The sequence below is a fragment of the Diabrotica virgifera genome, chromosome 9 (genome assembly GCF_917563875.1).
Source record: "Diabrotica virgifera virgifera chromosome 9, PGI_DIABVI_V3a".
In the NCBI taxonomy this organism is placed as follows: Eukaryota; Metazoa; Arthropoda; class Insecta; order Coleoptera; family Chrysomelidae; genus Diabrotica; species Diabrotica virgifera.
The window spans coordinates 3,229,550-3,256,998 of NC_065451.1; the positions used below are offsets into that span (position 1 = coordinate 3,229,550).

General features: G+C 32.0%; 1 protein-coding gene across 1 annotated transcript in view; it reads right to left on the minus strand.

Annotated features, from left to right (window-relative positions):
* Positions 1-1,458: 1,458 nt before the first annotated feature.
* The window catches only part of LOC114326574 (discoidin domain-containing receptor 2-like), a 675,178-nt gene continuing 649,187 nt past the window's right edge, over positions 1,459-27,449 (minus strand). Inside the window, exons 11-14 of the mRNA XM_050661786.1 lie at positions 6,447-6,539; positions 5,245-5,386; positions 4,977-5,128; positions 1,459-2,894 (exon numbers count right to left, since the gene is read on the minus strand). Of these exons, the coding sequence (XP_050517743.1) occupies positions 2,735-2,894; positions 4,977-5,128; positions 5,245-5,386; positions 6,447-6,539 (547 nt within the window). The 3' untranslated portion in view covers positions 1,459-2,734. The remainder of the gene's footprint in view (positions 2,895-4,976; positions 5,129-5,244; positions 5,387-6,446; positions 6,540-27,449) is intronic.

The following is a 27,449-nucleotide window of genomic DNA, read 5'->3' on the forward strand; positions in this document are numbered from 1 at the left end:
AAGTGTTTTTTTACAAAAATGCCAACGTGATCAGAAAAATGTTGTTTGGTTTGAGCTATTGTGAAAATTAAAGGTTTTGAAACGATTTTGAAACGTAAAGATTAAAAAAAATCAATTACGTCTTATTCAGAAACCAGTAGGTACTAGTAGGTGTCTAGTCGGACAAACTTTGATGTAATTGGAACACTGGAACAGGGGAAGTTTTAATTGTGGAACAGGTTAAAAATCTGGAACGTCAGACCACGAAAACGTCCCATGTATTTTGTCGGACAGAACTTCCAATTGATTTGTTACCCTTTCATTAAACTCTCATGCAAAAATCAGACTGCTATTTGTCACCTGTCATAATTCCTGTCATTTGACATGTTCTACGTGTTCCACTCATTAAAATGCCCAGTTGGTGATAAATAGCAGTCTGATTTATGCAGGACAGTTTAATGAAAGGGTAACAAATTAATTTTAAGTTCTGTCCGACAAAATACATGGAACGTCATCGTAGTCTGACGCTCCAAATTTTTAACCTGTTCCACAATTAAAATTTCCCCTGTTCCAGTGTTCCCATACATCAAAGTTTGTCCGACTAGACACCCTTAAGCTATTAAAAAAAATTCAGCTTGCTATTAATCAACTTTTTTTTCATACGCGGGATCCAGATCTATGTTTAACACTTTCGTGAAGTGAAACCAAGGTTACTGTAGAAATCAATTGCTTCCAAAAAGAATTGCGTATTGCAATATACGAATGAGAGCTGTTAGGTCTGCCTCTTAGTTTGTTTATAAAAATATCATCATAGTTTATTTAAAAATTTCCGTTCCCATAAGAAAAGCACTTTGGGATCTTGTTTACATTAGTTAATATCGAATTGAGTATTCTGTTTTTACCGGGAAATTGCCGATGTTGAATCAATTAGTTTCTGATGTTTTTTTTTGTGATTGGAGAAAGAATCTTTCGACGATAGAAGCGTCTTGTTGTGTTTTAATTCGATATGTTAGAAAAGCTCATCGGATTTGAAATAGTTCTATATATAAGCAGTCATTAAATGGAATTGTGTATAACAAGAAGCAAATTTAGTTTTTGTGAAAAAATAGTCGAGTTTTAAGTTGTTCTACGGAATGTATAAGTTCCAGAATGCAGAATAAAGAGTGCAATGGAGTTTTATTAAAAACAAGATATTGTGTAAGTTAATTTTTTCTTGTGAATGAATCCTGCATAATTAAGTCAATAAAAAAAGGAATTGGAACTGTCTTTATTTCTACTTTGTTCTCCAAGTAACCAGTAAAGTGCAGTGTTTTTAGTGCTACAGTTAATCTATGGGTATATCCCAGTAATTCTACTGCAGATACATCCCCTCTATAAAACTACCGTCAAGTACTTGTTTTCAGGTAGTTAGGGTCTACCTATTCCGTATTATTCGACGTTCGCGTCGAAAAGACTAGAATCATTACCAGACCTATCGTCGCCTCCAACGAAAATTCCAGAACAGGCATCAAACGGTATAAATAACAGAATTTGTATGAAACGGACTCGTCGTTATTTTAATGTCGCGTGTTATAAATGTCGAACATAAGTAAAGACTAATAATATAAGTGCTAAAAATAAAATAAATTAAAGAACTCATTATAATAATATATTGATTAGAGAAATAAGTTATATCTCCTTACTTCTTTTAGAATCGTAATTAGTAAAAAAGTATTGTAAAATCCACTACCAAACCAGATTTTTTTGACCACACCAGCATAACTATATACTTCTTTGTTATACTTCTATATTATATAATGCCATATACTTTTTCTTATAACTAATAACCGATCCGACAAGACCTCACCGATTTACAATAATTTTACATTTTTTTAAGAAATAGATATGATTAAAGTTGCACATCTAACTGTGCGATATCACAATGGGTTTACAAGTGAAAAAATAAAGAAAGGTGGAAATAAAAACGAAGAAGAAGAGTTTTGCAAAGTCTTACACCAACTCGTTCTTCAATTAACTCTTGATACATAGGCGAGGCAATGAATCAGTAGAAAAGTCAAAACTTACCAAATTTTTGTAGTTGGATGCATCCCAATGAAATTATTTGCATTCTATTCTTAAGAGCCCTTGGAAAAGTTTGTGAACTTAAGTGATGATGACGAAATAATTGAAAATTGCATTATTCGACATGTATTGGGTCTATTGAATAAAAAGAAGTATTTGCGTTTACTTCCTCGTATTTAAGTATTGACTTAATAGTAATTGAACAAAGCATTAAAGAAATGACTTTATTCAATTACTATTAAGTAAATACTTAAATATTTGTAAGTAAAAGCAAATACTTCTTTTTATTCAATAGACCCATTATGTACGAATTACAAATTTTTCATTTTTCATCACTTCGAAATGTATTTTCCTTGTTATATAATGCAATTTTCATTTACTTCGTCATTATCACTTTAGTTCACAAAGTTCCCCAGGGCTCTTACGAATCAAATGCAAAAAGTTTCATTGAGATGCATCCAATTGCGAAAATTTGGTAGGTTTGTTACTTCACTGCCTCTCCCAGTAACTCGCGTGAATATAATATTTCCAGAGCAGTACCCCTTGCAAAACTCCCCCTCCCCGCCACTAAACATTAACTCCTTAACCTAAAGTAGTACCTGCGTGTAACCAGTCGAGAAAAATCACATTCATACCAAAAATTCTCTCAATAATTGCGAATACAAGTCTTTGTTTTGAGTACCACTCGCCTTCTTCACACTTGGGAGTTGGGCCCGGGCATGTAGCCCAAGTTTTTCCTTTGCAAGAAGAGGTGGATCTCAGAGAACCGTGGTCTGTCGGCTGCGTTTCGCTTCCAGCACTCGCCCATCAAGTCGTATATTTCTCTAGGGCAAGCGGCTGGTCTAGGAAGGTACCTAGAGAAGAAAGAAACGTTAAGATTGGTCGATTTGATGTGCATAGAAGGTTGTACCCATTGAGAAACCCATTTTTCAAAGGCTTCCCAATGGGTTTAGCTAAATTAAGTACATAATTTAAATAATGAGAATAATTGTTAATACAACTTTTTTGTAGGTGAGTCTTAATTTCATAGTTTTGGATATTACGTCATAAGGCATTCAGTTGTCGATTGTCACAGCTTAGGAAAGATGGTGTCGTTGATTCCCAAACCAGGAAAAAACAAGAACCTTAGTTCTTAGTCTGACTCCATTTATGTTGAACACCATTTAAAAAATCTTGAATGAATACATCAAGAAAAATAATTTTAATGAAAACCCATTGGACCAGCGACAATGGACGTATTAAGCAGGGAAATCAGGTGAAGAGACCCTGTACAATCTGGTGTCAGAACTCGAAAGCAGTTAACATAGAAGTTACATTTGATAATACCTCCATCAAGTCAATACATAGTACACTGATGATGAAGAGAATCAACATCACAGCATTCAAGTGGACTATTCAGATGCATCAGAACATAATAATAGCCACAGATATCTATGAGGTCTCATAAACCTGAGAGCAAATAAGGGATGCCTTCAAGTGGTTGTATTGTCCACCAACATTATGGCATCTAGTCGCTGATGACCTGATTCATGGGCTTAGCAGGAATCTGGATCCAGAGTTTTGCAGACAACACTGTAATAGTGACCAGGAGAAGAGTTCCAAGTCCTATTGCAGGTCAGATGCGATTCATTACATAGAAAATTGCTGAAAGAGAACCTTACTGTGAACTATTCCAAATCTAAATTAGAAGCCTTCACTAATAATAGGAAGCCTATTGGACTGAGCATGCTGAAATTATTTGGAGAGCTACTGGAAAGAACCAATGAGGTCAAGTATAAGTATCTAGGGATAACCCTGGATTCTAAACTCGATTGGAACACTCATATTAATAGACACGGATCCCGCGTACCAAAAAAAATTTATTAATAGCAAGCTGAAAATTTGTTAATAGCTTAACGGTGTCTAGTCGGACAAACCTTGATGTACGAGAACACTGGAACAGGGGAAGTTTTAATTGTGGAACAGGTTAAAAATTTGGAACGTCAGACTACGAAAACGTTCCATATATTTTCTCGGACAGAACTTCCAATTGATTTGTTACCATTTAATTAAACTCTTATGCAAAAATCAGACTGGTGTTTATCACCAACTAGGCATTTTAATGAGTGGAACACGAAGAACATGTCAAATGACAGGAATTATATTGGTGATAAATAGCAGTCTGATTTTTGAATGAGAGTTGAATGAAAGGGTAACAAATCAATTGGAAGTTCTGTCCGACAAAATACATGGGGCGTTTTCGTAATCTGACGTTCCAAATTTTTAAACTGTTCCACGATTAAAACTTCCCCTGTTCCAGTCTTCCCGTACATCAAAGTTTGTCCGACTAGACACCGTTAAGCTAGTAACAAATTTTAAGCTTGCTATCAATCAACTTTTTTTTGGTACGCGGGATCCAGACCTAGAACAATATAACCAACAGGAACTGGATTCGAGAACTGCAGATGAGTTGTAGGTAAAATCTGCGGGTTAAAACCAAAGTTATTATAATCTGTTGGTTATACACATCAGTTATGAAGCATCAAAAGAAATGGAAAGCCACTTAAGGGTAAACCCAGACTAAGAAAATAACACCTTATCATATGCCTATGCAATGTGCTAAGTGATGTGAGGGATGCAGATATTCACTGGTCATCTGAGGATTAAACTAGAAGAGATCCTAAAACTACCAATAAGGAAACTGTTGGCCTTCGTTGAGGCCATAAGACTTATTATAAGTTTAATGGAAAAAACAAGGTAAGAGGTAAGGTAGTGAAAAAAACAAGATGAGATGAAATTGTCGGCATTAGACAAGAATATCTCTATCGCAGTGGATCAAACAGAAAGAACTATAAAGGGATGTCTTAATATTACTGTATCATTTGCTTTAAATAATAGCCCAAAATAACTGATAATATTTTAAATGACTCAAACTGTGTTAAAAGCTAGGACTATACCTTTGACAGCCATCGTTCTGGTACCAATGGTTGCTATTTTCAACTACTTGTTCGCTGGTCAGTTCCGCATACGGTTGTTGTGTACAGAGCATCAGAATCTCCCAAAGAGTGATCGCAAATGCCCATACATCGCTTTTGGTAGTTTGTCGGCCCTAAAAGAGAAAAATAACGTATTTTATTCAATTGAAATTTCGTAAAACAAGATTCGAGTGAAACAGTATTGTTTTCCAATGACTACATAGATAATAGAAATGATATACTGGCTTACCAGTAGTAGAGCTTCCCAAGACATCCATCTTAAAGGTAGTCTGGCTTTCGTATCGCTGATGTAGTAGTCATTTTCGTAGCGATCGCAGTACATCGCGTGGTCAGACACTTTCACAGTGAAATTTTTGTCTATTACACAATTCCTATAACAGAAAAAAATGTTAAGGCCTAATCTACCAAAAATGAAAGAAAAGATAAAACCAAAGAATGTGTTTTAAATGTACTCATTTTTTTCGAATCCTGAGAAACCTAATAAATATTTTTGAAAAATTTAAACGCACCATGAAAGATTACATTATTACTGAGGACCGAAAGTCCCTGAAAACTTTTATAATGTTTATTTTAATAAGTTGCAGGGGTGAAAATAAAAGAGAAAATTTAGCCTGATTTTTAATTGCAAATATTTTATTCAAAAGAAACGTTTTATTTATTTTAAGGGACTTTTGGCCCTCGGCAATAACGTAATCTTTCATTCTGCGTTTAAATTAAAAAAAAATACTTATTACTTTTTTCAGGATTCGAAAAAAATGAATACATTTAAAACACATTGAAGATTTTGACAGCCGACAAAAATATTCCAGTAAATAACACTAACATAAATTAAAACGTCTTAACAGATACGCAAAAATTCACAAAAGGGTACAAGTAATGGATACATACCTAGAATTGTAAAGGAAAAGAAAAGAAAAGAAAAGAAAAGAAAACAAAAGAAAAGAAAAGAAAAGAAAAGGAAAGGAAAGAAAAGAAAAGAAAAGAAAAGAAAAGAAAAGAAAAGAAAAGAAAAGAAAAGAAAAGGAAAGAAAAGAAAAGAAAAGAAAAGAAAAGAAAGGGAGATATATACTTGTTAAAAAGGCTTTTCTACCTTGCTATCATGAGCTTCATATAAAATACGGGATATTAAAAAAAGTAAAACCACCAATGAGACATATTATGTAACTATTGGGAGTAGAAGAAAAGATAGAAGACCGAAGACCAAAAGGAAAATCTCCAACACGATGAGCAGATCAAATGAAGAATTCTGGTAGGGAGATCATTACATGAAGCAGTTCATCTGCAGCCAATAGAGAAAGCAAGAAATATTTAGAGTGTCACCAAACCGTGACAAGGGTTCAAGGAATGAGGAGAGAAGAGGGACCTTGGTATCCCATATGGGGCCGAAAGCGATACCAGTAGACCAAATAACATCCTACAGCATTTACTTACCTAGCAGCTAAATCCCTGTGTACCAAATCCAACGATTCCAAATACTTCATTCCGGAAGCTACTTGGGTTGCAACATATATTAAGCATCCATAACTGAAACAAACAATTCATCATCAGTAAAGATACGTAATAGGTATTAAAATATGATATCGCTACCTTGGAAGAAGATCGTCATATCTCAAAAACGTAACCAATGGATTATGTTAGGGAACAGATTTCAAATATTATATATTCTTCGTGTGATAACGTCATAAAGTTAGTTTATGTCTATGGTCGTCAGATGGCAGAAGTGTCGTTATTGTTATTCGAAGGCTTAAGACATTTTGCACAATATTGCCATATTTTAGTTGCTTCCCAGGGATTATGCTAAGTGGACTTACTTCTTTTGTGGAATACTGCATCAATTTGAGTTATGCCAGTATTAAATAAATAGTAAGTACTATATATATTTAAAGGACAGTGTACGTTTCCGGTCACATTTTGACATATGACGATCTACTTTTAGGGTAGCGATATATTTTAAAACGTTTTTATATACTTGGCTTGGTCTTTGTAACTATGTCACTATATCCGCAAATTTTGTAATCCATTCTAAAAATAGTTCTATGCTACCTAGGCACCTGTAATTTTCAGAATAGCTCAGAACTAGCTAACAATGCAATATTTAACTGCTATTATATGGATAAATCGATTTTTTTTATTTCAAACTATTTTAAAAATGTGACTAATGCAATGATTAAATTTCATTTTAAAGTACGTTAACAGATCGATAGGTGGTGGCTCAGTGGTAGAGCATTAGACTGCAGATCGAGAGGTCCCGAGTTCGAACCCGGCTGTACGTATCTTTTTTTAAATTTTTTTAATAAATAATTAAAAGTTAATATACTAAAAAAGCATATTATATACGTTAATTATTATATGTAAATATTATATTGTTATGATCTGCTTCTTATTAATTTTATATTAAATATTATTTATTTGATTAATTATTTAATTGTCGCAAATCATACATAAAAATGAATAAAAAATCTCAGGGTGCCTTTTTATAATATTAAAAAAATTGTCTAAATAATCTTACGTTATACTTATCTTCTCTCGTGGGTTCAGTATCTCTTAGTTGATCCTAATCGGGATAAAATAGGGAAAAGAAATAAAGCCAAATGTAAAATAAACATACAGAATTGTCTTTTATTTATCAAAATCGATACTCTAAAATCTATCAAATCTAAAACCTGTGGACACAGATGTCCGAATGAAATTTTTACCACTTAAATTTATTATAGTTAAAAATAAAAAAAAACAATTTATCGGTTTGTTCCCGATGACTTTGGTAAAACAAACTAAACAAAACAAATTTATGTATTTGCAAGATTACCTATATTTACTATTTACTTTTTGAAATATTGGAATTTTAATTCATATGCTTTTTACTCAAAAATTTAGTTTCCGAACATAAAAATCTTTTTCACATAAATTGACTGACCTTTTGCTTCACTCACTCTGATGTCTTCTCGTGACCCAAAACAGCTCTCCCTCGTTGACTATGTTAAAGGCTACTCATCAAAGCCCACTCCGTTCTCCAGCTTCAAAACTATCAGCATACCAGCACCAATTCTCCAACAAGCCGGGCCTCTTTTGACACGTACTCGATTCAAACAAAACTCCAAAAATTCTCTGCTCTCCTTCTCACAATAATACAGAATCAAAGAGGTATTTCGTCTCAATTTGATCTGTCTCTCGTTCCACTTTTCAACACTATTCTCCACTATCAAACAACCACTGGTCCTTGCTAACTATCTATTCACGAAAACGTCGAACCGCTCCTCAGCGCTGCCAAATAACATAATGAATTCTTTTTCAAACTCTTTCAATCATTCAAACCACTTCTCCCCTTCCAACTTGCCAAGAATCAGAAACAATCTTTTCCATTCGACAAACAAACAGTCATTTTCAAAATTATTCCGACCATCCTAATTACTTTCGGGGAAATTCTACAACATTTACTCGGGTTGAAACAAATATTAAAATTCCAAACTTTCTTTTAAACCACCTTTTCTAGAAATTGATAATTACCTATACCTGTGGATTCTATAGTCCCCGTAATAAACAATCTATTTCCATTTTAAAAACTAAATACATCGTCCTTTTCACTTTAATTATTCACAAAAGTCTTTAATGGTTCATCGGAAAGCTCATTAAAAGAGAAATCCACTTACATCTAAACTAAATTCTAATAAATATTTACAGCTCAATATACAGGGTGTATCAAATTTATGTGCCCGCGTTATTTAAAAAAAAATTTAATTTAATTTTCATTTTGCTTTTGATTGATAAATTGAAAACACAATAATACGTTAATTATTATATGTAAATATTATATTGTTATGATCTGCTTCTTATTAATTTTATATTAATTATTATTTATTTGATTAATTATTTAATTGTCGCAAATCATACATAAAAAATGAATAAAAAAATCTCAGGGTGCCTTTTTATAATCTTAAAAAAATGTCTAAATGATCTTACGTTATACTTATCGTCTCTCGTGGTTTCAGTATCTCTTAGTTGATCCTAATCGGGGTAAAATAGGAAAAAGAAATAAAGCAAAATATAAAATAAACATACAGAATTGTCTTTTATTTATCAAATCAATACTCTAAAAATCTATCAAATCTAAAACCTGTGGACACAGATGTCCGAATAAAATTTTTACCACTTAAATTTATTCTAGTTAAAAAAAAACAATTTATCGGTTTGTTCCCGATGACTTTGGTAAAACAAACTAAACAAAACAAATTTATGTATTCGCAAGATTACCTATATTTCCTATTTACTTTTTTGAAATATTGGAATTTTAATTCATATGCTTTTTACTCAAAATTTTAGTTTCCGAACATAAAAATATCTTTCACATACGTTGACTGACCTTTTGCTTCACTCACTCTGATGTCTTCTCGTGACCCAAAACAGCTTTCCCTCGTTGACTATGTTAAAGGCTACTCATCAAAGCCCTCTCCGTTCTCCAGATTCAAAACTATCAGCATACCAGCACCTATTCTCCAACGAGCCAAAGCCTCTTTTGACCAGTACTCGATTCACACAAACTCCAAAAATTCTCTGCTCTTCTTCTCACAATAATACAGAACCAAAGAGGTATTTCGTCTCAATTTGATCTGTCTCTCGTTCCACTTTTCAGCACTATTCTCCACTATCAAACAACCACTGGTACTTGCTAACTACTTATCCACGAAAACGTCGAACTGCTCCTCAGCGATGCCAATAACATACTGCCTTCTTTTTCAAATTCACTCAACATTCAAACCACTTTTCCCCTTCCAAATTGCCAAGAATCAGAAACATTTCTCTTTTCCATTCGACAAACAAACAGTCATTTTCAAAATTATTCCGACCATCCTAATTACTTTCGGGGAACCCTACAACATTTACTCGGGGTGAAACAAAGATATTAAAATTCCAAACTTTCTTTTAAACCATTTTTCTAGAAAATGATAATTACCTCTACCTGTAGATTCTATAGTTCCCGTAATAAACAATCTTTTTCCATTTGAAAACTAAATACATCGTCCTTTTCACTTTAATTATTCACAAAAGTCTTTAATGGTTCATCGGAAAGCTCATTAAAAGAGAAATCTACTTACATCCAAACTAAATTCTAATAAATATTTACAGATCAATATACAGGGTGTATCAAATTTATGTGCCCGCGTTATTTAAAAAAAAGTTAATTTAATTTTCATTTTGCATTTGATTGATAAATTGAAAACACAATAATATATTATACCATTTTAAATATTTTCTTAGATTTATATGAGTTTATAATTTTATATTGGTTCCTATAAATAATAATGAAAACGTTTTATTATAAAAAGTTCTTTTTTATAATTATTCTTATCCTTTAGAGTCTTTTTTTACCTTTAGTGGTTGTTAAAGGGCTTTTGAATAAAAGAATTGATATCATTACAGTTGAGTCCAGTGTACTTTACCCGTGCGCCATTAATACCTGGCGAGATAAAATACATAATTTTTATCTAGCATCATTGTCTTCCACGCATGAAACTAAAGACAAACCAGCTACCGCTTATTATTAAGTAAAGACACATGTTATTTTTATAAACGATCTAGAGTCAGTATATCGAAAAGAGATAGGTACAAAAAGACGCTTGAGGACCATTTCAGATTTTAAGTACAATTTGTGACGTTTCTGGTTTGTTTACTTGTCACTGTCAGTTTGTTGGATTTTTGCTGTTTTTTATCCTGTTTTTGCATTTAGAATTTATTTATATTAAACTAACAGTTGTTTTCTCAACTAATTTTATACTAGAGTTTTGAGATAAGTGTATTTTATTTTGCCATTAATTTACATACAAAGTTAACTTAATTCACAGTTGTTAAGGAATGGTTTTGTTTTTTCCGTCAAAGTGAAATAAATAACAAAAAGAAAATATTTTATTTTCAAATATTTATATTGTAACAAATATTTAATATCACTAATGATATTAAAATAATTCATTCTTTAAATGTAGCTGTAATTCTGCACCAAAATTTTAAATTTTATTTATTTTATAATGTCAAATTTTATAATATAATCCGTGATCGGAGGACTAGCCACTTTCTGTCATAGCCCGGAAGGTACTGTCAAATTTGACCGGAGCATTTTAGCATGGCTGGTTTCTTTTTATTTAGGTAGGTGTTCCAAAGCTTATTAACAAATGATGTGTCAGCTGGCCCAAAACCGGGGATTTTAGACAAAAAAGGTAAAATATGAAAGTTGATGGACAAGCGCTAGAACTTAAATGTCAAATATTTATACACGTTATTCAGAACATTTGATAGCCTTGCTTACTTGGCTCCTTCCTTTCACTCAGGAGATCCAGGTTCAAGTCCTGGCGCGGAAAATTCTTTTTGTTTTTTAAATTGACATTTTATTTTGAAAAATAATTATTTTTATAATACCACGTTTTTATTATTTATACGAGCCAATATAAAAAAATCTGTTTGTCTTTTATAGAATCACAAACTATGCATTTTTGGTCATAATATTATGATTGATTTTAACCTTTAACTACACGCGCTGGCGTACTTTGTACGCCAGATATACGAATTCTACTGGAAATATATTTAAAAATTTAATTTTTGACCTTGCTTATTTTTCTAACTTATCACTGGAATGTGCTTTACAATTTGGTTTTAGTTTCGTTATAATCGGCGTTTTGGAAAGATCGTAATTTATATTTTATTATTTGTTGTTTCCGGTGGTGGACAATATACCCCAGGATTATATTACTATAAGTCGTAATATAAGTACATATTTTAATTGTTTTTTAGTCATTATGGCAAAAAATATATTTTTCTTTGTAAACAATACTTTTTCTCCTGTAAAAAATCGCATTTAAAAAAATGTTTTATTAGTAATTTTATTTATAATGGAATCCAGTTATTCCATGATTCCAGTTATAAATCCCAATTGGATTACTGAAAAGGAACTCCAAGTATTCACTGATGCCGAATAAGGTTTATAACAAACAACTAAGTGTATTTTTTCAAAAAAATTAAACAAATCCGCTGTTTTTTAAGTGTATTTTCTTGTGGCGTACAAAGTACGCCACGCGTGTAGTTATGTTATAACTTGATGCGCGGGTAGTTAAAGGTTAATAAGCAAATTTGTTGTACATGAACCTCTGAAGGTTCCTGAGTTGGTAAGACCAACAATCTAAGTCGAAAGGGAGACATTATTTGTTATTTTTTTGGACAAACTGTTTTTTCCTAATTTTATATGTTGTAGAACCGAAAGATACAACCCTAAATGTTCACTTTTCTCTCACCAACCACCATTTTGTAATAGCAATCAAAATATTTCCCTATTCTCTATAATACATAAAAATGAATGTTTGTCTGTACCTATGTCCCTTATAGAATCGTAAACTATGCATTTGGTAGAAAAAAGTATAGGTACGCAATATTTTTTAGTATTTTTTGGCTTTCTGGTAATTTTTAGGTATTAAACTTTCAACCATTATTTCGTTTTAAGGCGGTACGAAGTTTGCCCGGTCAGATAGTTAATAATAAAAAAATATCCTTAGACTAGTGTGGCAGGGATTAAAAAGTATAAATCAATAATTTATGAATTTTAGATTGTAATAAAAAAGCGCCAGCTGCATCACGTACGTTGCAAAAAATGTTAGCTGGTCAAGTGGACATGCCGTGGTATTATAACAATAACTATGTATTTTTCAAAATAAAATGTCAATTTAAAAAACAAAAAGAATTTTCCGCGCCAGGATTTGAACCCTGATCTCCTGAGTGAAAGGTATGAGCCAAGTAAGCAAGTCTACCAAATGTTCTGAGTAACTTATATAAATATTTGATATTTAAGTTGTAGCGTTTGTCCATCAACTTTCATATTTTACCTTTTCTTGTCTTAAATCCCCGGTTTTGGGCCAGCTGACACATCATTTATTAATAAGCTTTGGAACACCTACCTAAATAAAAAGAAAACAGCCATGCTAAAATGCTCCGGTCAAATTTGACACTACCTCCCTGGCTATCACTTGTTGTTGCGTGGAATATATTTCCTACTTATTTCGTATGCTTTAAACGATGACGCACGGGTAAATAATCATGGACTCAAGTGTATGTATTGTCTTCCGGTGTTGTTCCATCATAATGTTTTGTGTATAATAACTTTAGATATAGCGTTTACAAAGTAATCTAAACAAACTATTTTTAATTCCGGTATAATAAAGCCCCTTAAGCAAAAAATTCATACCAAAAAGCAATCTCTTGTGCTAGACAACATACGCGAAAGGAAAACTGCCACATAGCGGAGGCAAGTGCATGTCGGCCTCAAAGGGAGTTACTTCTTTTGAAGAGACGGCGCGCCCGCCGACAAAAAGGAGTTCAAGAAGTTTTCAATTTAATATCTAACAAACTCCGCACATTATAAGCCATCCTCGACTCAGATTTTCCTCTTTGGTTTCGCTTTTTCTTTCTTTTAATCGGCGAAAATAATTTGATGAGCCAAAGCTTTCGATGAGGTAAGGAGTTGAGTGATTTGTTAACTAACAAGAAAATGCTCTGGCCAAATATAAATACGAAGCAAAAACTTTAGTTCGCATATTTCCAACACTGTTGATCTATTGGTCATCATTTAATCAAATTTTTGACACAGTCTCAAAATAATGATTGCAATGTATTTTCATATAGGTCTGGATCCCGCGTATGAAAAAAAAGTTAATTAATAGCAAGCTGAAAATTTGTTAATAGCTTAAGGGTGTCTAGTCGGATAAACTTTGATATATGGGAACACTGGAACAGGGGCAGTTTTAATTGTGGAACAGGTTAAAAATTTAGAACGGTCACACCACGAAAACGGCACATTTATTTTGTCCGACAGAACAGATTTAAACTCTACGAACAGAGATTAAACTCTCATGCAAAAATCAGACTGCTATTTATCACCTGTCATAATTCCTGTCATTTGACATATTCTACATGTTCCACTCATTAAAACGCCCATTTGGTGATAAATAGCAGTCTGATATTTGCATAAGAGTTTAATCTCTGTTCGGAGAGATTAAGTCTGTTCTGTCGGACAAAATAAATGAGCCGTTTTCGTGGTGTGACCGTTCCAAATTTTTAACCTGCTCCACAATTAAAACTGCCCCTGTTCCAGTGTTCCCATATATCAAAGTTTATCCGACTAGACACCCTTAATCTATTAACAAATTTTCAGCTTGCTAATAATCAACTTTTTTTTCATACGCTGGATCCAGACCTAATATTGATGACGACACAATTATACTCAAAGAAACGATATTCAGAATAGATGGGTTTCTATGATTTATGTTATAGGTCTTGGGCCCACATATGAAATTATTATTTATGACCACACCGCTGAAACTTTTTGTACTTGTTATTTGGGTGGAGTCGGACAAATTTGGAGCTTGGCGCATTATGGTAGTGGGGCGTTTGTCTGTCAAGCGGTGACGAAGTTGTCAATTTTATGCAAGAAAAAAATTTATAACCACATTGGTCATTTTATTTTAATCAATGGTTTTTATCATATAAACAGCGAAAACAATTTTGTCGGACAAAAATATTGGGGCATATGATGCGTCGGACACGCTAAATATGTCAAATTTATGAAAAAAAAAAAATTTATTACCACATCGATAATTTTAACTGAATATACCATAAAACATTTTTACAATCATGTGGTAACCTTGTCGGACAATTTTCACGGGGCATATGCGCAGTCGGATGCGCGGAAATGTCAATTTCCTCAAATTTTTTTTAATTACAACCATTTTTCCGACAAAAATAGGAGGTTATAAGTAATTATATTCCAAATCAAAAAATCTAAGTGTCGGACAAAAATATTAGGGCAAATCGACAGTCGGACAAAAAATTTAATTTTTATTAGTAAACTATACTTTTAAACTATGCTGGGTTCGTGCATCCCTTATCTTCACAGCCATTTTTCCGACAAAAGCAGTAAGTTACAAGTAATTATATTCTTAAATAAAAATGTAATTGTCTGACAAAAATGTTGGGGCAAACGAACAGAAAACTTAATTCTTTTAGGCTATCGACGAGGAGGTATTATCAAAAAAAGTTTTAAAACAGTTTTCTTGGTTATTTTTGAATTGATTTAGCTGAAAATTGGTACACACACTAAGTACAACACTTAAAAGGGCATGCCGTAGAGCTGTACCCAAAATTTTCCAAAAAAAATTTCCGGCAAGAGGGAAAATTTTGGAAAAATTATGATCTGAAAATTTGTGTATATACTCCTTGAACAATGACAAACATCGTTCTGTAGTTTTTTTCTCGAATTAAAAAAAAATCCGACACAAGTATCAGGTTATAAGTAGTTATATTCTAAATCAAAAAATCTAAGTGTCCGACAAAAATATTGGGGCAAATCGAAAGTCGGACAAAAAATTTAATTTTTATTAATAAACTATACTTTTAAACTATGCTGGGTTCGTGCATTCTTTATCTTTACAACCATTTTTCCCACAAAAGTAGTAAGTTACAAGTAATTATATTCTTAAACAAAAAATGTAACTGTCTGACAAAAATGTTGGGGCGAACGAACAGAAAACTTAATTCTTTTAGGTTATCGACGAGGAGGTATTATCAAAAAAATTTAAGTTAAGGACTTTAACAAATAGCCATGTTTTTCATAGACACGGGGTGTTTTTAAATAAGTATGGCAAACTTTAAGGAGTAATTTTGCATGACAAAATAAAGTCAGTTTGTTTTACGAGAAAAACGTATGTCCACAAATTCTTCGTTTCCGAGATAGGGGGTGTTAAAGTTTTTCTGACAAACTGACGATTTACTTATTGCTTTAAAACCGGTTGAGATATGCAAATGAAATTTGGTGGGTTTTAAGAGGTAGTTATTGCACATTTTTTAACTACAGTTAAGAATTTAATATTCACCATTGGCTCGCATACAGGTAATATGAGCCGAAAAATACGTAATATAATATGAAGTAAAAAATGTATAAAAATTACCTTTTTTTTTTTTAATTGTACCAAAGCGCCCCATTATTTTTGTCCGACAAGTGATCCAATATGCATTACACATGTAAGAAAACAGTACAAAATAAAAATGACATCTGTGGTAATAAATAAAAAAATTCTAGGAAATTGACATCTTCGGCGCATCCGACTGCGCATATGCCCCGTGAAAATTGTCCGACAAGATTACCACATTATTGTAAAAAGGTTTTATGGTAGATACCGTTAAAATTATCCATGTGGTAATAAATTTATTATTTTCATAAATTTGACATATTTAGCGTGTCCGACGCGTCATATGCCCCAATATTTTTGTCCGACAAAATTGTTTTCGCTGTTTATATGATAAAAACCATTGATTAAAGTAAAATGACCAATGTGGTTATAAATTTTTTTTTTGCATAAAATTGACAACTTTGTGACCGTTTGACAGACAAACGCCCCACTGCCATAATGCGCTAAGCTCCAAATTTGTCCGACTCCACCCAAATAACAAGTACAAAAAGTTTCAACGGTGTGGTCAGTGGCGTGCTGGAACTTTTCAAGCGGCCCGGTGATTTTATAGAAAAGCGGCCTCCCATCATTTTACCTTCTATTATCAGGATGTTTTATTGTTATTTATAAAATAAAAAAAAAAACAAAAATATAAATTATTTTTAAATGAAACATACAACTTTATACTCAATGATTTTTTTAATTTGATATATTTTTTTATTTAAGAATAAGCAATAATTTTATAGATAATAAATGACATGTATGCCAATATTGTATGCATTAAGGCAGAAGCCATGATTTCCTGAATAAATATAATATGAATTTGATGTAGTAATTAAGATAAAAGTAAAATAAAATTTTAAGAATTTTTCAATCATGTAAGTTGAATTTTAATAAATCGATTATACAAAAGAGTACAAATACAAGTACAGTGCAAATACTTTAATTCAACAATATTTAAAATGTTAATACAACGCAATAATCTAAACATTCTTTTGCAATTATTTTATAAAATAATATCTTTCGACCAATAATTTCCGCATCAAAGTAGATTTTTGAGCAAATTCGTCGATTTTTTCATCATTTTAAGCTCATACAAAGTTTCTTTTTCTATAGCCATTAGCATAAATGTTTCCAAGTGATCTTGTGTTAAAGTACTTCTTAACTGATTTTTTTATGTATTTCAACGTTGAAAAGCTTCTTTTCAACAACATTTCTGTGAAACAACGTAACAGCAAGCTATACAATCTTTATACTTTTTACCACACGGAGGTGAAGTTTTCACGATATCAAAAACATTGTCATTTGTTATTTCATGTTCATTATCACTTAGATTAATAATATCATCCTTCATAATTTCTGTAGACTGAACATATTTATCATTAACTCGATCTTCTATAATTTCAGTATTTTTCAAAATCCTATTTTTTAATACAATCCATTTATCAGCACAATCCACGAGTTCTTCTCTAATTGCAGTCGCAGATATGGTTGGATAAAAATTTCTTAATTTTTCAATAAATGATTTAAATGCCGTTAAAGGTATACCATTTTTTATTGTGTCACATTTTCTAGGATGTAGAGTGCATATAACATCATTAAACGATTTGTCTTGATCAAATCGTTTTTCAATACTTCCAATAATTCGGAAAAAATATGCAAGACATTTTTTAGTCTGCAGAGTACCTACATAGGTACATGTTTTAAGGAAATTGGAAAAATTTAAATAGTTTTGAAATGTTTTATTAATATTATTAGCAAAATTAAAATTCGATTAGAAATTAAAAAATATTTAATACATCTAAAATTTTTTGTGAAAAAATCCTATCTGATCGGCCTCAAGAGGCTGCAGCCTCTCGGTGATTGCACCGATTCATTTATATGGCCAGCACGCCACTGGGTGTGGTCATAAATATTAATTTTATATGTGGGCCTAAGACCTATTAACTATTTGAAAATTGCTACAAGTTCGCGATAATATTCACTATCAATCACACGTAACTCTCAATCACCCCGTCACCCTCCACATAATTCAAATGAATCTACTCACACAACTCTTCGGCAAGTTTCCAGTAACAATAAAATAAAAATTTTATTTTTCATTCAGTTGCAATGCGAAGGCAAAACAATCTTACTTTTCAATTAGAATACGGAGCGCAGTCCAGTCCCCTGAATCGCGATTTTCGGCTCTTATTGAAGCCTCATCGGAAAGAACGTCCATGGAGAACGAGCCTACGTTCTTTCCGATGAGGCTCCAATAAGAGCCGAAAAACGCGATTCAAAGGACTGGACTGCGCTCCGTATTCTAATTGAAAAGTAAGATTGTTTTGCCTTCGCATTGCAACTGATTTAAAAATAAAATTTTTATTTTATTTTTATATTGTTCTTTACTCCTTCGAGTAACTAGGTCCATTTTCTGTTGGAATTTATCAGCTGAACAGACGGGGTCGTGAATTGTAAGTTTTTTGAATTCCTTCTTGTCTTCTTCGCTTCAGCATCCATTTGGATTGCAAATTTTAGAAGCCTTGGAGGTGTTACCAAGGAAATGGACCAATAAGTTTTCGATTTAAAAATCTTTTAGTAATATTTTAATATTTTCTAAATATTATTAATAATGCTATTAGGATCGAAAACTTGATCTTTTTTCTTTTTGAAGTTATACTTCTTTACCGGCGATAGAGGGTGATTTTTTTATATGTTAAAACCTATCAGCCCGGCGCATGCGCATTATAACTTTGTTCTGATTGGATGTTCAAATGACATGTCAAAAATTATCCGATATGGCAGCTGTGGTTTGGAGGTAAAGGTAAAGGTAAACAAATGTATAATATATTAGTTTTATTGTTGTGAGGACAGAAACAAAAAAGTTTATAATATTGTAGTGACTTTTAAATAGTTTTTAAAAGCAACAGGTACGTAATAATTGTTAATGTATCACGGGTATAAACCTACCTATTTGATCTGCCAAAATACATAGTATGTAATACTTTTATTTATATAATTTGATTACCATCAAAATTTCTATCAATATTCACCTAATATATTGTTTTTTTACTCTATGTTTTGTTGTATTTTTTCAATTCTAAATCATTTCAATTCAAAATTAAAATAATTTGATCAATTTTCAAAATATCAAAATATCACAAGTTTAATCCGTTTAGTTAGTCGATCTTCGTAAATAATGACACATAGTGTCCGTGGCTAAGCGGAGAAGGCGAATGAATTCCAATACCAACCGCTCTTATCAGCGCTGGTTCGAGTCCCAATAGAAACTTTCTTTTTTGTTTTTTTTTAATACATTTTATGATTGTAAGTATATTTATTATATAATTGTATTTTCAGAAAATACGTATTTAGTTAAAAAAATTTTCGACAATTAATGTTCAGACATCATTTGTGGCTTGTTTAGTGTGTTTGTGTGTGTTTTATTCTTTTATTATTTTAATTTTTGGCACTGTTCTAATAAAAATGTTTGAGAAGTAGTAAGTATAAATTAGTTTAATATTTAAACAAAATATAAATAAAAAGTACATTAATTTCGTTGAAATCATATAATAGAAGTATAACTTCTTACGTGCGTACAAAGTACACACACATTCATTTTTTTTTTCATCTTTCCAATAACACTTCTAGTTGTAGTAGCCACAACAGCAACTCAAAATGTTCATAACTCGAATACAGCCACATTTTTCTCTGCTCATCCACCAAAAAATTATCTGCTCGCTCATCCACCAAAAACTGATGTTCTTTCTACAGCTAATTTCGTCACAATTTACTCTAAACATGACATTTCCATACATGCCAGAGCTCTATTGGATAATGGAAGAATTCTTTCATATCCAGAGTTAGGACATACATTGAAATTCACCACATACATGCAAGAGTTACAAACATGTACTACTTCAAAGAACTGCTCTGTCTTCTAAAGTGAACTGAAAGAACTGAACTTCTTCTTTCGGTGCTATATTAGGTCTCCCTAACGTTGTTTCAATTCTGCATTTGATCTCTTTACTTGGGTCTAGTTGGTCTGCAATGTAGCATCACCAGTTTACTTCAAGCACCAGCAAGAAGTATTACTACCTGACTTGAAAATGGGATGTTCGACATTGCCGAAACTTCGTCAAAACAATGTTTTTTCTAGAAAAACCAAAATTTTTGAAGTAATACTTCTTTAGGCACGATGGGAAAATTTTTACATTCTCTGGCGCATGCGCACACCGACAGTATGTTGTTAGTTGCTAAATCATCCAATTTATGTATGTATCAGCGCAACTAAGGTGTGAAAATAATATATTAGTGTTTTTAGTAAATATATTTATTATAATTTTTGTGTCTTTGGATTTGTCTTCCTTGGGAGTAAGATAATAAGCATTTTAAACATTTTCATATTTAATACTTCACTTGATCTATTTGTCACCGTCGTTTGTAATTACATCCCAGAAGCCGTAAAAACAAAACCCTGATGGGTTATTGGTAGAGCATTCGACTACATAACGCGAAGGTCCCGGGTTCAAATCCTGACACGGACGATTGTTATCCTTTTTTTTTAATTTTTGGTGTTGTTTTAATAAAAAATTTTTGAAAGTGGTAATATCAAAATTAGTTTATTAATTAAATAAAATACAAATAAACTTTTAAGTATATTTATTTCGTTGAAACCATATAATAGAAGTATAACTTCTTAGGTGCGTACAAAGTACATACACGTTCTTTTTTTACCCATCTCTCAACATCTTCTAAAGACAATACATTTTAAATGGAAACCTTTATAAATTGTCTTTTTTTTGCGTGTATCACGCATGATATGAGCCATCTAATTGGAAAAAGAAACAATTTATTTTTAGTGTATTTAGCGACTTGCGAAAGATAGTTATCATTTAGAAAAGTAGCCGGGGAGTCATACAAAATGTATCACGGAAAATGCAAAGAAAAACGCGCAGAAAAATGAAGTAATTCATAATTAACCACCAGCTGCTATTTCCTGTAATTTTCTCCGGTCCTTAGTTGTTACTACTCACTAAATTATTAACCAACAGACAAATTAAGTCTCTAAAGAAGATGGGAACAGGCAACAGAACAAATTAAATGAGTATTAATATTCAGTTTTGTCTTTATAAGTTATTACGACAGCTGTATTTCTAATTACAGAGGATGCAACATTTGAATTGGAATTGAAAAGTTAATAATTGTTAGAGACAAATAATTGGAGTTCTTTGAATACTTTTTTGTACATCAATAGTTAAGAATTCGCTTAGACTATAATATACGTGGTGTTTAATACAATTGAGCGGATTTTTTAAGTGAACGCTTTGTGCAGTATTTATTTAGTACATTATATGTACTAAAATATATTTTGACTGAAAATAACAGCAGTATGACAGCAACAGAGAGATACTCTGCAAAATTCAAGGAAAAGTTATTTGCCAGCAATTTTATTGCTGGAATCAAATCTTATGATTATATATATTAATAATATAGGTATGCAAAGTCCGCAGATAGTGTGCTACTTTTTTATAAACAAAATGGCGCCCGAAAATCGTGTTGTTTTCAATTTTTGCCCTATAACTCCAAAGATTTTAACTTTACACCAAAATCATCCAAATAAAAATTCACCTTAATTAAATTCTGCATAGAGACGTGTTTTCCCGATTTACTTCGACGAAAATGTTCCCGGAGAATGCGGTTTTTTCCAACAAAATCTTTAATTTTCAACTAAAATTTTAAATAGGTAATTGTTCATCAATAATTAAATAACTTGGTAATATAAAAGCACTTTCTGTATAGATTACAATTCCAGAAGCCGATGGAAATTGAATGAATAGTTTAGCAACACTTGAATTGTTAATTAAAAGTTTACGCTCGCTATAATAACCATAATAATTATGATACATAAGAATAATTATGATTTTCGTATAAGAAGACACTGTAGGGGAGACCGGGGTTAGTGTGCCATAGGGGCAAGTTCGCCCACATGCCGTATTTCCTATGTAAATCACGATAGTGCGCCAATGGCCTGACCACTCCTTTGTTACCTCGCCCTGCGAGTTCCGTTTTAGTTATCTATAAGACTTCGTTGCGTGCATACCGCTGTTTAAGTGTTTTTCGAATTGGTGAGTAAATTTTACCTCTGTTACATTTTTAATGTTTGTGTAGGTATATAGATAATCTACAAGTTTTTATTTTTAAATATGCAAATACATGCTACTATTGTAATATATTGGTAGAATTGTAGTTTTAAAATATCGCTTATTTTGTTAACTGGCTACCATTTTTGTAAAATATTCTAGTCGGGGCTAGTTGGCCCATATTAGCTGGGGTTAGTTAGCCATATGGCGAACTAAACCCTGGTCTTTTATTGTGCTTACATACAAAACGAAATCTTTTACTTTTTAGAAAAAAAAAAATGAGAACATACAAAAGGAAAAGTGAGAAGGGTAAAACCCCGTACGATATTATGAAGCGAGCAGTGAAGGTTGTCCTTGAAGAAAATTTTTCGGTCAGAAAAGCTGCAAAAAATTTTGAGATACCAAGAAAAACCTTAGAAAAATATTGCAAAAAATTTATGACAGTTCAGGAACAAAATGGAAATTTGATAAATATTCAAATAGGTTACGCTAAAAGCCGACAGGTATTCTTTAACTTAATTTTATTTTCTTTTTCTTCAGCCGATTAAAATTTGTAGGTGTTTTCTACTAAACAGGAAGAACTTCCAAGAAACCCCCCAAAATATAAAATCGAGATTTGTTTGTACTGGATGTCCCTTTAATAGAAATATTTTTGGGGAGCAAGATTTCTTACCTGCGTAGGTATACAACCGATGGGCCTCCAAATACAGTGATTGCACCAAATTAGATGAATAATAGCACATTAGAAATTAATGCATCCCCCAAATTAACTACTCAAAAAAAAAAAAATAAACAATCATCTTGAAGATAAGAAGAATTTGATGGGTGCTATAAATAATGACATCTCTTTGAAAGATCTGTTAGAAGCCGGACCGTCACATGTTCCTTCTCCCGTTTGTGAGAAATCTTTGGAAGAAATCAGACCGTTAGCAAAAGCAGGAGAGAGAACAAGTAAAACAGGAGGCAGAAAACGTAGAACCACAGCAATGTTAACGGATACACCAATAAAAGATGAGCTTGAGTTAGAGAAGCAGCAGAGAAAAAAGAAGAAGACAAAGCAAAGTAAAGCAGGTTTAAAGAATGTAAAAAGAGACATGTGTTCTAAAAAAACGAAAGCTAAAGAGATAGATTCATCTTCAGAAGAGGACGAATGCTTCTATCTAATATGTCTCGAATTATTCTCTAATAGTGTTAGTAAGGAGAAATGGGTACAGTGCACTAAATGTAAAGAATGGGCTCATGAAGCTTGCACAGCTGGAGATATCCTTTTTTTGTGTGCGATAACTGTTTGTCCGATGCGGATTAGTGATTGTATATTTTTACAAATATATTTTAATTGATATTATCGTTTTGTATATTCATTTAAAAGTAGGGGCATACTTACCCCAATGATGTGGCTCACTTGCCCCGCTTCAGGGGTTAGTTCGCCCACTGGACCAGCCGAACAAAAATACGTATAATCCCTTTAAAAATTTGTTTTGAGTATTTATTTCTACTGTAATATAGTGTTCACACCTTGTATTATATTTTATAATAGTTCAGAAAAAGTAATCTGGTTTCATGTAATTGTAAAAAATCAAAATCCAAAAAGTGGGCCTACTAACCCCGGTCTCCCCTACCTATCCAATATACTTTACAGAATTGAAATTGGACTATTTAAGCGGTCTCAGGAATATTTAAAATGATAAACAATTTTTTGGCTTATAAACAAATAGAATATCTCGGGAAATATTAAATTAAATTAAATTATGAAAACGGTATTGAAAAAAAAAGCGGCAGTACTCTTCTTCTAAAAGAAAAAACTTTTAATTATGATGAGTGGTTCCTGAGATACAACCGATCAAAGTTGACCAGAGTTTACGGCAAAGATATAAACAATAGGATCATAATTTTTAAACCATCACCTTTTTATTTTTGTCCTCTTTCTCCACACCAATTTTTGTATCTTTAAAATGGTGATAACATATATTATTATAATAAAAACTATCGATATTACGAGTGAAAATTGCCAAAAAATAGCAAAATTTCAATCAAAAATTAGGTTAAAGAAAATGTAATCTCAAAGTTCAAAATCGGTATACGTCAAAAAAATTCATTTTCTCGGCTTCCCATGGAGCAATTTTCTTCATTCTTTTTTGTTCCTAAGTAACTTGAGTAGAGCCATCTAACTAATGCATTATTAAATGTCAAAGTTGCTTTTGTTTTGTTATAATAGATTAATTTATTTATAAGAAAAGAAAACTACATATTTTTTCGAGTTGTAGACTTTTTTTAGATAAACTTACTAGAAGTGTACCTTTTAACGTTAAAAACGTTAAAACGTTATTTTCATTTAAAAGCTGTATAACTATTTAAACAATCTTTATTTAAACAAATTTTGTTTTAATAAATAAATAAATTTATTATAACAAAACAAAAGTAAATTTGACATTTAATAATGCGTTAGTTAGATGGCTCTACTCGAGTTACTCGGGTAAAAAAATAATGAAGGAAATTGCTGCATGATAAGCCGGGAAAATGCATTTTTTTAAAGTATACCGATTTTGAACTTTGAGATTACATTTTCTCCAACCTAATTTTTGATTGGAATTTTGCTATTTTTGTCGATTTTCACTAGTAATATCGATATTTTTTATTATAATAATATATGTTATGACTATTTTAAAGAAATGAAAATTGGTGTGGAGAAAGACCACAAAAATAGAAAGGCGATAGTTCAAAAATTATGATCCTATTGTTTATATCTTTGCCGTAAATGCCGGTCAACTTTGACCGGCTGTATCTCAGGAACCACTCATCACAATTAAACGTTTTTTCTTTTAAAAGAAGCATCCTGCCGCTTTTTTTCCAATACCGTTTTCATGATTTAATTTAATATAATATATCGTGAGATATTCTATTTGTTTATAAGCCAAAAAATTGTTTATAATTTTAAAATATTCCTGAGGCCACTTAAATAGTCTAATTTCAATTCTGTAAAGTAAATTACATAGGTACAATTTACAAATACAAAGGTTATACAAAAAACATAATTATTCTTATGTAGCATAATTATTGTGGTTATTATAGCGACCGTAAATTTTTAATTACCAATTCAATTGTTGCTAAACTGTTCATTCAATTTCCATCAGCTTCTGGAATTATAATCTATACTAAAAGAGCTTTTATATTACCAGGTTATTTAATTATTGATAAACAATTACTTATCTAAAATTTTAGTTGAAAATTAAAGATTTTGTTGGAAAACCCGCATTTTCCAGGGAAAATTTTCGTCAAAGTAAATCGGGAAAAACACGTCTGTATGCAGAATTTAATTACGGTGAATTTTTATTTGGGTGCTTTTGGTGTAAAGTTAAAATCTTTGGAGTTATAGAGCAAAAATAAAAAAAAACACGATTTTAGGGCGCCATTTTGTTTATAAAAAAAGTAGCACACTATCTGCGGATTTTGCATACCTATATTATTAATATGTATATACAATCATAAGATTCGATTCCAGCAATAAAATTGCTGGTAAATAACTTTTCCCAATAATGGCCTATTCTCCGATAATCTGCCCAGATTAAGATATATAACACCAAATACTATTGACTGTATATTATAGTCAATAGTATTTGATAATACAAATCTATCAAACTCTTGACACGTGTAAAACCTGAAGTTGGAAGTTCCATAACTTTGAGTTGTTTTCAATTTTTCGCTGAACCAAATCTGACACGATGCGACGTAATAAAAATACGAAAATTTAGTTTCCTCATTCTCAACTAAAAATGTTCATTGTTTACTTGTATCCCTTAATCTCTTATACATCCAAAAACTTCGGAAGCCAGCGTCGGCATGGAAGTTTTTTTCCATGGATGGCAGAACGGCAAAACCAGACCGCTAACGGCAATACAACAGTGTCCTAAATTAAGGTTAGCAAGTTTTAGAATTTAATATAAAGTTTGGTCATAAAAGGCGAAGAAAAAACGAAAAAAAACTATTTTAAAAGCTTCGCCAATTAGCCTTTTGAAAGTTCCCCCCGTTTTATGAGCCAACTTTGTTTTTATCGAACACAGCGAGTGTACGCCCTAAATGAATTTCATTTGAATGTTTTTCGGCCGGAAGAAATATGAGCAGAAGCCATCTTTAAACTAAAATGCGGAGAAAAACCAAACTATAAGATATGTACAATTAAGGCATGTACATAGTACGAAATTATTAATGTATTGTAAATCACCATTTTTTGTACTCTTTTCGTTGAGTAAGAACTTGAAACAAAGTATATATATATATATATATATATATATAGATGATTGCGTTTCTTCAATTCAATTCGAGTCTCTTACGATTCTCTTACATGCGTTTCTGGGTCTGCCCGTCGTCAGAGAGACTTCTAAGATGACTGAACTGAAACAAGACGTACTGGCTGATTAACAATTGTAGTACAATAATATTTCAAAGTATGTATTTAGCAACCTTTAGCAAGAACAGACGAAGTGAGTGTCCATAGCGATTCAGATTCAGGCAAACTGACAACCTAGATGACGGGTAGACCCAGAAACACGTGTAAAAGAATCGTAAGAGACTTAAATAGAATCAAAACGCAACCGTCTATATTTATTTTAATTGAAAGACTTTAAGGCTCCACCTCACCGAGCCAATCAAAGAGCATAAATTAAAATAGTATCCCCATATTATTAGAAATAAACAGATATATGGCTTGTTACAATTTATTATTCAGGCCAAGGTATTTGGAAAGAAAGGACCAGGCAGAAGAATAATATCTTGGCTTCCAAAAAGTAGTTCAATATGTCTACAACCAAACTATTTCTAATAGCTGCCAGAAACGTTAGGTCAGCCATCTGATCGCTAACACCAGGAACGGATAGGCAGAGTAAGAAGGAAAGATTATATTTTTAATGTTAAAACCCATCCAAGTCTGTATGCCTGACGTTTTTTTTAAACTTTAAAGCTATCTAGTTTATTTATTTTTAATTTTTAAGACTTTTTAAATGAATTTCGTGCTTCGGAGGAGTATATTAAACGAAATGTATATATTAAGATAACCTCAAGATACTTTGGTTAATAAAAACAACTATTTACCGATGTTTAAACATCAAACATTCACCCCCAAACCATCTACCATTTACCATTTCACAAACACACATACACACACATTTACTCTAAACCCTCAACTCGTTGAACTAGTGTATTGTAACCTTATAATCGGCAATTAAATAAAGCCAGCGTAGCTGAAGCATCTTATTCTCTTTGCCGCATTACCCTTGACTTTGCTAATAATATTCATCCAGGGCACATCGGCACAGACTGCCTGCCATTCCCAGCCTTTC